Below are 14734 nucleotides of genomic sequence, written 5' to 3' on the forward strand. Positions count from 1 at the left end.
ATACAATGTAATATCATTCAACCCTGAGAAAGAAGGAAATCCAGCCATTTGCAATGACAGGGATGGACTTTAAGGCATTATGCTAAGTGAAACAGCCAGACAGAAAAAAAGACAAATACTGCATGGTATCTCACTTATATGTGGAATCTTAAAAAAAAAAAAAGTCAAACTCATAGAAACAGAGTAGGAAAGTGGTTGCCAGGGGTTGGGAGGTGGGAAAATAGGGAGAGTTTGGTAAAAAGGTACAAACTTTCAGCTGGAAGATGAATAAGGTCCAAGGATCTGAGGTAAAACATGGTGACAACAGTTGATAACACTGCATTGTAGAATTGAAATTTGCTAAGAGAGTAGAACTTAAATGTTCTCACCGCAACCCCTCCAAAAAAGATAAATATGTGCAGTGATAGATGTGTTCATTAACTAGATGGGGGGAGTCTAGTCACAATGTATATGTACACCAAATCACCAGGATGTACTTAATTACCTTATATGTGTCAATTAGGCCTCAATAAAGCTGAAATTTAAAAAAACACTGGACTGGGATCAACTGGAATGGGTTTTATACGCTCCCCACTCCCCACCAAAAGACCAAAAATTATATGATCTGCTAAGGGATAGGAGAAGCAGCTTCAACAGGGTACTCTGAAGGCAGTAATGAGGGAAAAATGAAATCATTTCATGTTTGTTTCTCACTAAATTCAGATGATTTACCAAGCCAGTACAGAGGTAAAACAGGTCATGCCTCAGATTCCACTTGTTAAAATTCTCTCCTGCTCTTTCCTATACTCTAAGATTTAAGCAACCCAAGTCTGCTGTTTGGTTAGTGCTAAAAGAATTCTAGTGTTCCACCTTGAAAGTGGAGGTTCCTAACTACTGGGAAAAGAAACCTCAGAAAGACAAGGAGAAATGTTTCCACTTTTCTTACATCTGCAGAAAAGCACCCACTGTTCTGTGCTATAAAGTGAGATCTTATCAAGTGGGAAATCAAAAGTAGTCATGAGGGTCTCCAACTTACTAATCTTCTTCTCAGGAATCTTGCATAAAAATGTATATAGTATGTGTTTTCTATGATTCTAAAACTGTACTCAGAATATTTATACAAACTAGTCTTTTAAGACACAGGAATTTAAGAAGTTATTACATTGTTCTGTGACTTGTAGCCCAGCATCCTTGGAAGTCTGCAACTCTGGTTGGTTGTCTTACTGAAGAATCTGTTTTTGTACTCGTAATATTTAAAACATGTTTGTTTTCTGAAATATTTAAACACATAGGAGAGTTTTTTGAGCCAGAAAATGAACTTTGGAATTCCCTTCTCTCTTTATGAATAAAAGACTTATAAGTCCCATGCCTTTGCTGGAGTCCTGCTGCAAATACGGAGCTGAGAGCTTTGTCTCATGCGAGTCGGCACAGGTGCATGGTTAAAGCATCAGACTCTCCATCTCTCCCAGTGCACCACAGGACACTCCGGGCAACCATGAAGTAGCAGGTGTCTGAAACAGATGTGGAACTGCATGTTGAAAGCATTCACATCCACACAACATGATGAACTTCCAAAGTAAATATTTATTGAACGTCTCTCATGGGCCAGGCAGGGAGGGCACAAAGAGAACAAGACAGTTCCTCACAAGGAAGCTGAGATTGTCCTCAGAAGACACCCAATGACCACACAACAGGATCAGTGTGATGACAGGGCTGGAGACAGAAGGCTGTGGGCATATGAGGAGAAAGTGGCCAAGTGTCCAAACAATCAGAGCAGGTTTCACCTAGAAGGTTCTACTTGAGCTGGGGCTTGAAGGATGATTAAGAATCTACCAGGGGATGAATGGAGCACTGGGTGTTATATGCAAACAATGAATCATAGAACACTACATCCAAAACTAATGACGTAATGTATGGTGACTAACATAACATAATAAAATTAAAGTAAAAAAAGAAAAAAAGAAAAGAACCTACCAGGTGAAAAAGGAGAGGGAATAGCATCAAGAAATGAAGAAAGGGGGTGTGCATTCACTGGAACACGAGCAAAAGTTCGGCATGACTGACTTGTTATTTGTAAAGAGAACTCTGGAGGGCAAGGAGGAAAGGAAGACTGGATTAAGGCACCAGGCGGGTTAATGAACAACATTCATTTCATATATATGGACTCAGTAACTCCCGTGTTCCCAGGCACCATGCTAGGTTGTGTGTGGAGGAGAATAAAGACAACAGATGGACAACAACAAAACTGGCAATACGTGAAGTGTCACGTCCAGTGATGTACAGGGTACAGCTCGGAGTAGCACCTCCCCAGACCTGAGTAGCTTGGACTGCAGAAATCCAGCTGAAAGATGGTTGGTGCAAAAAGGTAAAAGAGATAGTAGATGTGAAGGATATTGAGGAGGCAGAACCACCTGGCAGATGCTGTTGGGACCCCACATATCACCCTCACTGTTCCCATGCACTGTACGGCTTGCCACTGCAAGCATCTCTGAGTCTTTTGCCTGAAGACATCTGGGTTTGGCTGGCACAAGAGGCAAGCCAAGAAGTACCAGGGAGTTAGCATCCCGAGGACAGGTCCTCAACCACTGTCAGATGGAGGGGGGGCAGATAAACACCTCAGGTTTGCTTGCCCCTCAGGTGGGACACCTTTGGGCAGTGGCTTACACAGAGAACCTAATGGACTAAGTCCCAACTGCCCACAGTGGTAACGTGCTCAGTACTGTACCTTCTACTGGCCTCCCTCCCCTCCCTGTCTCCCTTCCCCATTCTCCTATTGCTTCCTGGAATCACCTCCCCAGTAAATGACTTGTACTTAAATCCTTGTCTCAGAGCCCAATTTTGAGAAACTCAACCTGAAACAAACAGAAAAAACTTACTCAAAGTTTAGACAATGAACATGAAGACTCAAATATGAGGCTTGGAGACTTCTACCTTGGGGAGACGCTGACCCCGTCAACTGAGATAAAGATTCTTCAGGATAGAAAGAGGGACAGATTTGGGGGGGAACAGGATGAATTTGGAAAGATGAGCTTCAGGTGCTCAAGGGACTTGTCATCTCACAATTCCTGGAGTACAAGGTTAAAACTCTTGACTTGGGGAAAAATGAAAAGAAACTGGACCACACAAGAGGAAAAAAAAACCATAAGAAATGATGTCACATCTCCCTAAAGGGTGATTATAGTGTCTTCCTTTGACCCCAGAGCATACAAAGCCCTGGCTGTCTTCTCCAGCCGGTTTCTGTATTCCAGTTTCTCATAGTTGGAGGGGCTCACTCCTTTCAGACCATACATAACTCCCCACCAGCAGCCAGCAATAGTAGCTGTAGAATCGCTGTCTCCCCCATGGAAAAAGGCTCGGTGGGCAAGCTCCTTCCAGGAGTCTCCTGCACCCAGGATGGCATCGTAGGCAATCATGGGGGCGTCGTGCCCGCTGCTGCCACCCCAGCCAGAGTAGCTCACCGAGGTATAGAACTGATCCCTCTCCTTCACATCAAAGGGCTTGGGGAACATAGGGGCTGACTTGCCATCCAAAATCCCTCTAAGTTTTAGGTATTTTTCCCATTGGTCTTGGAAGTAGGACCTGTAGGAAGGAAAAATTCTATAGTCAATTAAAAAAACAAATTTGAGAGCCATAAGGAAAGGTACCAGATAGATGTGTGAACAGGGAAAATTCAAAGATGACTTCAACTTCTTGTGCTAATATCAAAATTGTAATTAGAAACTCAAAATGAGCTCTAAGAGGAATTTGTTCAATAAGTTTTTGCCAAAGATTAATATAAACAAGGCACTGATACCTGTTGCTAAATAAAGAAGATACACAGGAAGTTAAAGGTGAGAAATGAAGGTCTATTTTTCCTGAATTGAGAATAGTGTCAAGTGTCACCTGCCAAGGGTGAAATTTATTTATTTTACTTTCTTTCTCTTTTCTTTTCTTCTTTCTTTCTCTCTCTCTCTTTTTTAAGTAGGATCCACGCCCAGTGTGGAGCCCAATGTGCGGGTTCTGAATTCACAATCCTGAGATCAAGACTGGAACTGAGATCAACAGTTGGAAGCTTAACTGACTGAGCCCCCAGGTGCCCCTTTATTTTTTAAATTTTATTTGACAGAGAGAGAGAGAGAGAGAGAGAGAGAACGCGTGTGCACAAGCAGGGGGAGCGGCAGGCAGAGGGAGAGGGAGAGGGAGAAGCAGGTTCCCCACTGAGCAGGAAGCCCTGTTGAGGGGCTTGATCCCAGGACCCTGAAATCATGACTTGAGCTGAAGGCAGACGCTTAACCGACTGAGCCACCTATGTCCCCACTTTATTTTCTTATTAAAACTTGTATAAATTTAAGGCATACAGCATGATATAATATACAAATACATAGTAAAAAGATTATGATAAGCTAATTAACACATCATCTCCTTATACACTTATATTGCTTTTTCAATACAGAACTTTGGAACATCATGACCACAGGTGATTTCATAGAAAGATTCTAGACCTTTTTATTCTAAGAAAGGTGATGTGACACGAACTCACCAAAAAGGGAAACTGTGGCTTTACTGCTTATGAACTAACTAGTGAAAAAAACCAATCTCTTGGGCACTGTAACGAAGGATTTTAAAACACTGTGTCATGACAACACTGAAGAAACAAGTTCCAGGAATAAGCAGGAAAGTTCACAGCAGTATGAACTTCGCAGTACAGGATAGCCACAAAACCGACAGAAGGCTGGGATACAGAACAGGATCCCTACACAATAGGGAAGTGCTGCAGGTGTACTACTCATTGAGGTCTTCACTGGCTACTTGGTGGCAACCACTGCAGGCAGTGAACCTGAAACCGTTAGCAGGTGGCGGGGGGAGAGGGCGGTGCTGGATGCAGGAGATAACAAAAATGGATGGTGAAAACCAGGATGGTTGCTTTGATCTATGAATTCTAAGCATACATGTGCATGCACGTGCACACTCAGATTCAATCATTTTTTTAAGATTTTATTTATTTATTTTAGATAGAGCACATGAGAAAGAGGGGGCATGGGGGGAGTCAAAGACAGAGGGAGAAGCCAGCTCCCTGCTGAGCAAGGAGCGCAATGTGGGACTCGATCCCAGGGCCCTGAGACCATGACCTGCACTGAAGGCAGATGGTGAAATGACTGAGCCACCCAGGCACCCCCCAGATTCAATCATTTTCCAGCAGGAGCGTGCACCTACCAACTTACCAGTGTTGAAGATTCTTCTCCAAAAAGTAGCCTGATTGGATAATGTACTTTTTAGCTTCTGGTAGCACCTCCATCAGTTCTTTTCCCCATTGCCTGGGAGGCTTGCCATTCACAGCAAAGGCTGTAAAAAGAGCAGAAACAAGGGCTCCCAGGTAGCCTGTGGGGTGATGGTGGGTCATTCTGCCACTCTCGATGCTCACCTGGATCAGTGCGTCCAGCTGGCTGCGGTGAGGGAACCGGAGGCCGATGCACATGGCACGCATGGCAGCCCCGCAGCCACCCTCGTGGCTGTTAAAGGGAATCCTCCAGCCATTGGCCTCATCTGGCTTCAACAGCAAGGCATTCTGCACTGAAGCACCCCCTGGGAAGAGTCGGGGAGAGGAGAAGGTCAGTGTAACCAAAGCAAAGGCCCCCGCAGGAGGAAACAACCAAGTTCTGTCTCTGTTTCTTTGATGGACAGGGAAAGCCCCCAAAATATGATGAATGCCCCCAGACTCCAAACCCCAAGCCAACACTGTTCCTTACTTTCTATATAACCCCCAGCATGAGAAGATTGATGATACAAGAATCAAATTCATATAGAGTCTTGGAATCTTTATCAGTTATTACTGAGACATCATAACTCAAAAAGATAGGTTTAACATATGATTGTCTTTTCTTAAATGACTAAGGTAAAGCTCAGAGCTTAAAAACCTTGCTCAAAATCACTTAACCAGCTAGCTAGTGGCCCCATCAAAACCATCAGATTCAGAGCCCCAGCCCTTAGAGAACCCAATGAGAACCTGACCAATGGAGATCTGAATGCTAGAAAGAGGCTGCACGTTCTAGAGTGAGGACTACCAGGCTCAGAAAAGGAGCAATGGGTTCAGAGCAACAACGTGCCTTTGGGTGCCCTATGTTTTGTAAGCCTCTTTTTTTACTAATATATAATATCTTTCCATATCAGTCAATATCTATCTGCATGATTTTAAATGGCTGTGAACACGTCACCATAATTTTAAAAAATTAGAGAACATTTAGGTTGTTTCTATTTTTATCGCAACTATAAAAAACAATTGTCGTCTTGATATTTAAATCTAAGTCAACATTTTTAATGAGTGCCTTGGGCCTGTTTTATTCTCTACCTGCCCGTGACCTCCACTGGCCACACTCACCTGGTGCCCGGCCATCCATGTCTTCCATGCAGTCTTGGTAATGCTTAGCAAGTAGGGCATATAGGTGAGCCAAATCCAAGACTTTGCCGGCTTCCACAAGAGCTTCAGCCGTGGCCAGGTGCATCACCGTGTCATCACTGACTCTCCACCTCTCCACATCGATGGCATCCAACCCACCATGCTGGGCCAGCTGCTGGTGAATCTTTTCCCCATCCCGGAGAAACTCCCACTTCCCATTGAAGTACCCCAAGGCATCTCCAGCTGCACTCAGCACCATGGCAGCCACATACCTCTCCATCAGTCCCTCACACATGGTGAGGCTGTCTCTGTGGGAATATTAAGATATACAGAGGATAAGGAAAAAGAAGAATCAGAAAAACTTAACAGGCCTACCTACATGTTACTGAGCACTCACTACTTGTAGGGCATTGTATTAAGTGGATCTCATTTAATCCTCACAACTGCTCTATAAGGAATGTATTAGACCCATTTTAGAGGTGAGTACATTGAGGATCACCAAGAGAACATAGTATCAGAAACGTGATGTGCCTTATCTTAGGTCACAGAGCTACTAAGTGGCAGGGCTGGGATTCCAGCTTAGGTCCATCTGACTTTACAGCCAACGATTTTAACTATGACTCCATCTTTGCCTCTCTGTGAGTAGCAAGCCCATTAAATTCTGCGAGTCAAACCAAGCTCATCATTTTCTCTTTTTAGTTGGGATTTGGCCTTGGAAGTGTACCCCTCCTTTATTAAACAGTAGTACTTTCCACTGGCATCACAATGCACAGTTTGCAAAGCACCTGCACATTCTGTCTCAGTAGTAGGGAGGGATGACAATACACATTTCACAGATAAGAAAATTGAGGCTCAGAGAGGGTAAATTCACACAACCAGTGATGGAGGCACTGAGACCGGAATCTTCTGACTCCAGGTCACTCCTCCTCAGCACAGATCTACTTACCTTGGGCAACCTCTTTGTGCCTCAGCCTCTACATCTCTAAAATGGTGACAAAATAGTAACAACCTCATTGGTTTGTTGTGAGAAGTAAATAAATTTTTGTAAAGCACTTACAACAGTGCTTAGCACATAGTAAGCACCATTTTTATTCATACACAACCAGGGGAAAAGATTTTTCTCTTATTGAACTAGAATACTTTCTCCCCACAACCTTCCTTTCAACAGCAACATTTTAATTTTGTCTTCCTGCTAAATGATTTAACTTCTAGAGTTTTAGGATCTCAGCTAATATTCCCTCCACAAATTTAGTCCCTGATGAAGTGCTGGTTTTCCCGGAGGTGCATTTCCAATTCTCCATTGTGTCCTACTGCCTGCAGCATTCATGTTCAAAGCCCTCCACCGTCTGTCCCAACTCTACCCACCTCCTTCACCTGCAGGGGCCAGGCGCTTTTAAACGGTCCCCCTGCGGGTGGACTGCACTGCTGTGGGCCAGGGAGTGCAGGCTGGCAAGCACCTGGATAAGAGTAAATGATGAAGACCGGCTGAGCATACCAAACCAGAGATACTGACCTTACTGAGTTTCTTGATTCACAAACGCTATCTGTAAAACGTTGTTTACATATTTTATGATTTACAAACGATACCTAGGAACTGGAGTTCCGGGCTACTAGACTTGGCTCTGCCAAGAGTCAGGTGTATGACTGTGGACAAGCCACCCACTCTGGACCTTGACTGTCCCATCTATGAATAGGAGAGTGGGGGCTCCCGTCTTGCGCTGAGACCTTCGCAGCCCAAGCTTAGCTGGCTTTTAAGCACCAACTTTTAACCCCCTGTATGCCCTCTCCCAATGTCCTGCCATTCCTTCTGGCTCTACCCGAAAGTGTGTTTTTGTGAAGGGCAAGCAGAGGTGGGGAACGATGACCATTTCTTTCCTCGGAAATTCTCTTTTAACATTTACACGTATTGCTCTCAGCCTCCCGCTTTCAGAACACCACTATTCCCCAGCCTCCTCTTCTACCGTTTACATTCTTGGCCCCAAACTATAACTATATATTCAAACAAATTCAAAACTTCAAAACTAAGGTCTGGGCAGCGGCTTCCCGGCGGTCCTCTCTTTTTTTTTTTTTTTTTTTTGGTAGTGGTGGTGGGGAAAGACGCCTGGACAGGGGCTGGGTGGGCGCCTGGTCACCGCGGTGTAAGGCGGGACGCGGGGCTGAACGCGCGGGTCTCCGGCGGAGGCGCGCGCGGGGGCAGGGCCGAGCAAGAATCGCGGGGAGGAGGGCAGGCGGGACCCCGGGCACTGCCGGGAGCCGGGCGCCCGCGGGTTTGTGGGAGGACGGCGGGGAGGAGTACCTGCTGGCCGGTCCTGGAGCGCGCGCGAGGCGAGGGCGGGGCCGAGCGTCGGGGGTTCAGGGTGAGCGGAGAGGGCAGGCTGCGTCCGGTGTGTGGAGGCGCAGAGCCACCCCGCCGCGAGCGGAGCGCACAAGGAAAGGGCGGAGCCGCGCAGCCGCGTTCGGGGGCCCAGGTTCGACGGACCGTGGACAAGTGTTGCGCGACTTCCCGGCAGCGGTGTGGCCCTCTGCGTCCGGGCAGGGCCGAGGGGGAGCTGCGTCACCGGCCACCTGGGCTGGCCACGGCTCCGGGCAGCGCCTGGCATTTCGGAACGTCGCGGCTCAGACAACCAGACTCACAGACTGAGTGACGATGACTCACCTGTAGCCCTTTGCAGACGCCTGGGCCTTTCGTCTGCCCAGCTTTTGTGGGTTATGGTGAGCCAGTGTGTGGCCAAATACTGGGGAAAGGGTGCTGAGTGCAAGACCTTTGTCCGGGTTCCGAACCCCTCCCATAAAATGGGAAAATAATGGCACCTACTTCTAAATGGTGGTTGTAAGGATTAATTTTAACTCTTATTTGGTAGCAGTTTAGAATTTTTGCACCCTGATAGTAAATAAAAGCAAAGAAAAACTAACAGTATTTTTGTTTGGCTAAATTAATTATGTCACCCTTGAAGAGAATGAGAATCACCATATGTAAGTATTCTATATACTTGTCCAAAATTTTAATTTGCTATCCCTATCTTTCTGGCTGTAATTACCCAGACCTGGCTTGAGAATTTTGTTTTTAATTGAGATGCAAATGCACTCCTTTGGTGTTCTGTTCAGTGAGTTTTAATAAATATATATACCTGAGTAACCATAGTCAAGATACAGAATATTTTCATTACTCCAAAATGTTCCCTTGTGCTCTTTTCCAGTAAGGCCCCACCTCCACCTTCAACCTTAGCCAAAGTGATTTTTAATTGTTTGCAAAAATCAAATCACTGTCCACCTCTGAGGGTGTAGTCAAAGTTCCCTGGTGAGGGACATTTTTAATAAGCATTCCTATCAAACTCATAACTGTTTCAGTTTAAAATGTCTGTTGAGGATATTGTTCATATTACATAATGCTCTTTCCACAAGAATCCATGGAAAAAGTGTTTCTTTGGCTTGAATATAAATAATAACTAGGGTTGTTCTTAGCCATTAGTTTCCTTTTACTTTATGGTGCCTGTGAACCTTGCTAAAACTTGGACTCCTGACTCATTCATGCTACTGAATGGCTGCAGATAGAGTTTTGTCCAGGACCTCTGAGCCATAAACTGTTGTCATCCTTCACCACCTTGTTTTACTAATTCCCATACTTTATTAGCCTCCATCCCCACTGAAAGCACATTTTTTAAAAAGACTTTTTAAATTTTATTTATTTATTTGAGAGAGAGAGAGAGAGCACATGAGAGGGGGGAGGGTTAGAGGGAGAAGCAGACTCCCCGCCAAGCAGGGAGCCCGATGCGGGACTCGATCCAGGGACTCCAGGATCATGACCTGAGCCGAAGGCAGTCACTTAACCGACTGAGCCACCCAGGCGCCCGGAAAGCACATTTTTTTACTGTGGTTATCTGTATCTACTTTATCTACTGCCTTCTTTAGTATTCTAGTGCATAAGGCCAGCCAAAGGCTCTGCCTTTACTTGGGAAGAACAACAGTGCACCTGAACAGTAATGCCCCAGGGTTTTACTGAAACGTCTTCTTACTTCTCACAAATTTTAAAGGCTGATCTAGATGATATAAAATTTCCTGGAGGTTCTGCCCTATTACAATATGTAGATGACTTCCATCTCTGATCCCTTTCCCAAGCCTCTTCACAGGTGGACAGCATCCATCTGTTAAAACTTTTAGCTTTAAAGGGACATAAAGTCTCTGAGGAAAAATTGTGCTTTGTTCAAACTCAGGTTTGATATCTAGGGCATCTGATTTTGGAACAAGGACTACATTTAGATCCAAATAGGCTTCATGACATCTTGAATTTCCCAAAATTCAAAACTAAGTACCAGCTATGAGGTTTTTGGGGGGCTAGCTAGCTACTGAGTGTGGAAATTGTCCAAATCTCTCTCTTATGGCCCATCCCCTAGATGTTTTACTAAAAAAACTACAAACTTGACCATATTATTTAGGAAGATCAACATGACTTAGCCTTTAAAGCCTTAAAGGAAAGCTTAATAAATCCCTCCGCCCTTGGATATCCCAATGATCAATTTCTCTTTTTTCCTTTTTGTATGTTAAAAAGAATGGAATGCTCTTATGGTACTCACCCAAAAACATGGGGACCACACTTACCCAAAGGGCATTTATTATAGCCACCAGCGAGGCCCTACTGTACAAGGTACCCTCCCTTGTCTCAGACCATTCCTGCCACAGTCCTTTTAGTCAAGGCCACTGAAGAAATAATCATAAGATTCCCGCCCCCCCTCCCCCACGGCCCCAACTATTCTGGGACTCCATGTGGTAGAAGCCTTTCTAAATTCTCACCATACTCAACATGTTTCATCTAGTCGCCTCACCTCCTGCAAAATCTTGCTAACCACTTCTCAGATTCTTCCTCACTGTAATAACCTTAACCCTGCGATTCTTCTCCCTTCCTCCCCTGAAAAAACCTCTCACTACTGCTTAATACAAATCACCTTCTGACTCCCATAATGACTTACAGGAAACTGCTTTATCATGCTGACTTTTCACGGTTTACTGATGTTTCTTATTTAAAAGGTGAAAATGATATATATTGTGTGAGCTATACAACTGCAACTCCCTTTTGAAGTTCTTGAGGTGGCCTTTGGCTTTGGCTACCTCAGCCCAACAGGCCGAATTGTATGCTCTCACTCAGGCCTGCATTTAGCCAAGGGCCAACTGCAAATATCTATACTGACAGGAGATAGGCCTTTGGAGTAGCTCATGACTTTGGAATGCTGTGGAAACAGCGAGGCTTCCTTATTTCCAACAAAGATAAAATTTAAAATGGTTCTCACCTTCAAAATGCCATATTATTAGATGCCATACTTCTACTGGCCACTTTGGCTATTTTCAGGTCCCTGGGCATTCCAAACACCTCACTGATGTTTCCACCAAGAACACACTGCACTCAGAAGAACCAACAACCAAGCCTCTGTCATGGTCCACGGGGATGTTCCCCCAATGATAATCTGGAAAAATTTACTAGAGATGTTCAAAAATTGGCCCCAGAAAAAGGAAAACAAAACTGGAAGCCTAATAACTGTTTGTTCAATAAAAAGAGCACTTTGGTTTGGCCCAAATAGAAACCCAGACCTACCGGAGGCCTTAAAAGTCCCATTACTGACTACTGTACATGCATTGACTCATTGGTTCACTGATAAGATCATAACTCTTGTGAACCCACACTGGTGGGGAAATAACGAAGAACTGCAAAAAGTGCCTATTTTGCTTGCCCCGCTAGTCCAAAATACAAAATAGAGAAATACAAGATACAACTGCTCTTGGACGCTTTAAATTCCCCAATGGGCCATTCAAAGTTTGGTAAATGGATTTCATTCAACTTTTCCCACTTCAGGGATAAAATTATGTTTTAGTCATGGTTTGTATGTTTTCTCACTGGACTAAGCTTTTTCCTGTAGGCAGGCTACTATCTCTTCTATGGCTAAAATCCTATTAGAAAGTGTTATCCCTACCTGGGGAACCCCCCTTGAACTTCATAGTGACTGGGGAACTCACTTCATTGGCCAAGTGCTTCAAAAGGTCTGTACTATTTGGACAGTTCTATGACACTTTGTGCTTACCACCCTCGATCCTCACATCTAGTTAAATGCACTAGTAGCATCGTTAAAGACTCAGTTGGCAAAATTTGTAGAGACTCTTCAAATACCCTGGCCAAAGGCAATGCCATCAGTCCTTCTAAGTCTCAGATCCACACCTTCTGGAACCCAGAAACTCTCACCCTGTGAGATAATCACAGGGTTCCCACTGCACATGGCTCCTGTTTCCACTGATCTACAGCTGATGAAAGGAGATATATTTCAATACTGTAAAGGCCTAATTGCTTCTGTTGAAAATAACCATGCTCTAGTGGAAGAATCCTTCCACAGTACACTCCCCAGGGATGAAGACGTCAAGCATCACTCCTTATAACCCAGAGATTTTGTCTCTTGGAAAAGACAGCTCCAGAAAGACTCTCTTCAACCTCATTGGAGGGACCCCCATCAGGTACCGTTAACCAACCCCAGTGCTGCTAAACCCCAGAGAATAACCCCTGGGAATAATCCATGTGTCACACTAAAGACTGAACAAACCCCAAGTTGGGCCTGCACATCAACTGGTGACCTGAAAATTTCCAGGAGTTGAAGCAGATGGCAGCTGAAGAAGTCCACTTTCCTATGATGACCAGACCAGGCCTATAAACCTTCCTTCCCTTGTTCACTGTCTCTTTCTTCACCCTCTCTTTCATGGGGAGACAATGCCCTTGCCTGCATTTGCCAATCCTTTGTAAAACGGGGGGAACCTCTCCAACTGTCAGATTTGTCATCAGAAACCTCGGTCTGTCCTGACAGCAGGGACTCCTTCGTTTACCCTGTAAGGAATTTTGCTGAAATCCCAGATGCCACTGTATGCCTAAATTTTTCCACAGGTCCCTTTTATAAAGTCAGAATACTAAACCCACATACCCCTGTTCCTTGCCTCAATTTAACCCAATCCTGGGGTGGGAGAACGAGATGCATCAAAAATATATATAAAAGATACTGCAGAGCAGTCAGCATAAATCAGACTATTGTAGGCTTGCTGTTAAATCCATGTGTTAGGGTAGTCTTTCAATAAGTAATAATAACAGTGTTTGAGTCTTGGCTGAATGATGCTAATGCCTCTATTAGCAACAAAGAGTCCATAAATGCTAATACTTATGAGGGAGCCCTATGTACATGACTTGGCTACTCCTTTATATGAGGAGGTTTTGCAATGGCCCCTATACTTGGGCACCTCACCGTCTTGACAGCTGGAGGATGAAAGGGCATTGTGCTCTTCCTGTATTTGCCATTCTGTTTTCTCTTCATAACAAATCAGAAGCCTACCACTGGTCCACTCCATTAAGCCCTCATGGCCATCTTAAACAGAAATTTCTAGGAGGCATACAGGACTCTGGGTTTGCTGAGGGAGAGATGATCAAGAATCTCTCCCTAATATTGGGAGAGTTAGCCAACCACAGCCAAGGCAATAGCAGCCCAGAACTAATCACTTGACTTGCTGCCTAAAGTAGTTTTGGATAATTGAATAGCCCTCGATTATTTACTTGCTGAACAAGGAGGTGTTTGAATAGGCAATACCACCTGTCATATATGGATAAATTCTTCTGGGGAATTAGACCCCCAACTGCACAAAATTAGGGAACAAGCACATTGGCTACAATAAATTTCATGTAATGATCCATGGTCCTTTGGCCTCTTTCTCTGGTTACCTTCAGGTTTGGGCTCCTGGGTTAGAGCCATCACACAAACTGGATTTGTCACATTACTTTTAATTTTGTTCTGTATAATCATTTTTAAACTTTGTACCTATTGCCTGTCAAGCCTCTATAGAAGCAACATGCCCAACAGGGTGATGCTAACTCAATACTTCAAGATGATCTCCAATCGTTATTTATGACCCTGATAAGATATAAACTTTAGATGGGAGATGCCTAAGAGTTCTCCCTCCTACCCTTCCTTGTTACTCAAATGTGACCTCAGTGTTTTCCAACCTGTGCACTTCCCCTCTGACATGAGTCATGACAACCAGGAAAGGTCCTTCCTGGCACCAAGGGACAAAACCACTAAATGCAGAAAACCTGGCTCCTGATCAGTGATGTTTTCAAGGAAACATCTTGAACAAAAGGGGGAAATGTGAAAATGAATAAAAGAAGGCTTCATTCAAAACAGAGTCAGGCAGCCCTGAAGAGGGAAGCTCTCATGCACGTACCACGCATTGCAGTTTATTTTATATACCCAGACAGAAAGAAGCTTACTTCACTACCCCAGTAGGAGGAGTGAAGATTTTCCCCTTGCCCAGCAACAACCCAGCCAATGAGAAACGGCCACATCTCAACCACTGAGAAGTAGCCACAAC

The 14734-nt window shown here is 44.5% G+C and overlaps 2 protein-coding genes across 4 annotated transcripts in view; one reads left to right on the forward strand and one right to left on the reverse strand.

The window, feature by feature from the left end:
* Positions 1-1543: 1543 nt before the first annotated feature.
* ADPRH (ADP-ribosylarginine hydrolase) lies at positions 1544-8787 on the reverse strand. Its single transcript, XM_027582184.2, has 4 exons — positions 8649-8787; positions 6335-6660; positions 5181-5541; positions 1544-3558 (listed from the first exon to the last, which is right to left on the reverse strand). Exons 2-4 carry the CDS (start codon positions 6645-6647, stop codon positions 3144-3146), a joined length of 1089 nt encoding a protein of 362 aa, XP_027437985.1. The 5' UTR covers positions 6648-6660; positions 8649-8787; the 3' UTR covers positions 1544-3143.
* Positions 8788-9194: 407 nt separating this feature from the next.
* The window catches only part of CD80 (CD80 molecule), a 38254-nt gene continuing 32714 nt past the window's right edge, over positions 9195-14734 (forward strand). For all 3 annotated transcript variants that reach the window (XM_027582185.2, XM_027582186.2, XM_035726039.1), the window contains exon 1: positions 9195-9325. The gene's annotated coding sequence lies outside the window, so the exon portion shown is untranslated. The remainder of the gene's footprint in view (positions 9326-14734) is intronic.

This window comes from Zalophus californianus, chromosome 1 (genome assembly GCF_009762305.2).
Source record: "Zalophus californianus isolate mZalCal1 chromosome 1, mZalCal1.pri.v2, whole genome shotgun sequence".
NCBI classification, from domain to species: Eukaryota; Metazoa; Chordata; class Mammalia; order Carnivora; family Otariidae; genus Zalophus; species Zalophus californianus.

Bases quoted from the DNA above. Each gene is read 5' to 3' on its own strand.
- ADPRH (XM_027582184.2), bottom strand. From the start codon at position 6,647: ATGTGTGAGGGACTGATGGAGAGGTATGTGGCTGCCATGGTGCTGAGT. The intron at 5,542-6,334 runs GTGAGTGTGGCC...GACTCTTCCCAG, and splicing joins CATGGATGGCCGGGCACCAG to GGGGTGCTTCAGTGCAGAAT. The intron at 3,559-5,180 runs GTAAGTTGGTAG...TCCTTCCTACAG, and splicing joins GAGAAGAATCTTCAACACTG to GTCCTACTTCCAAGACCAAT.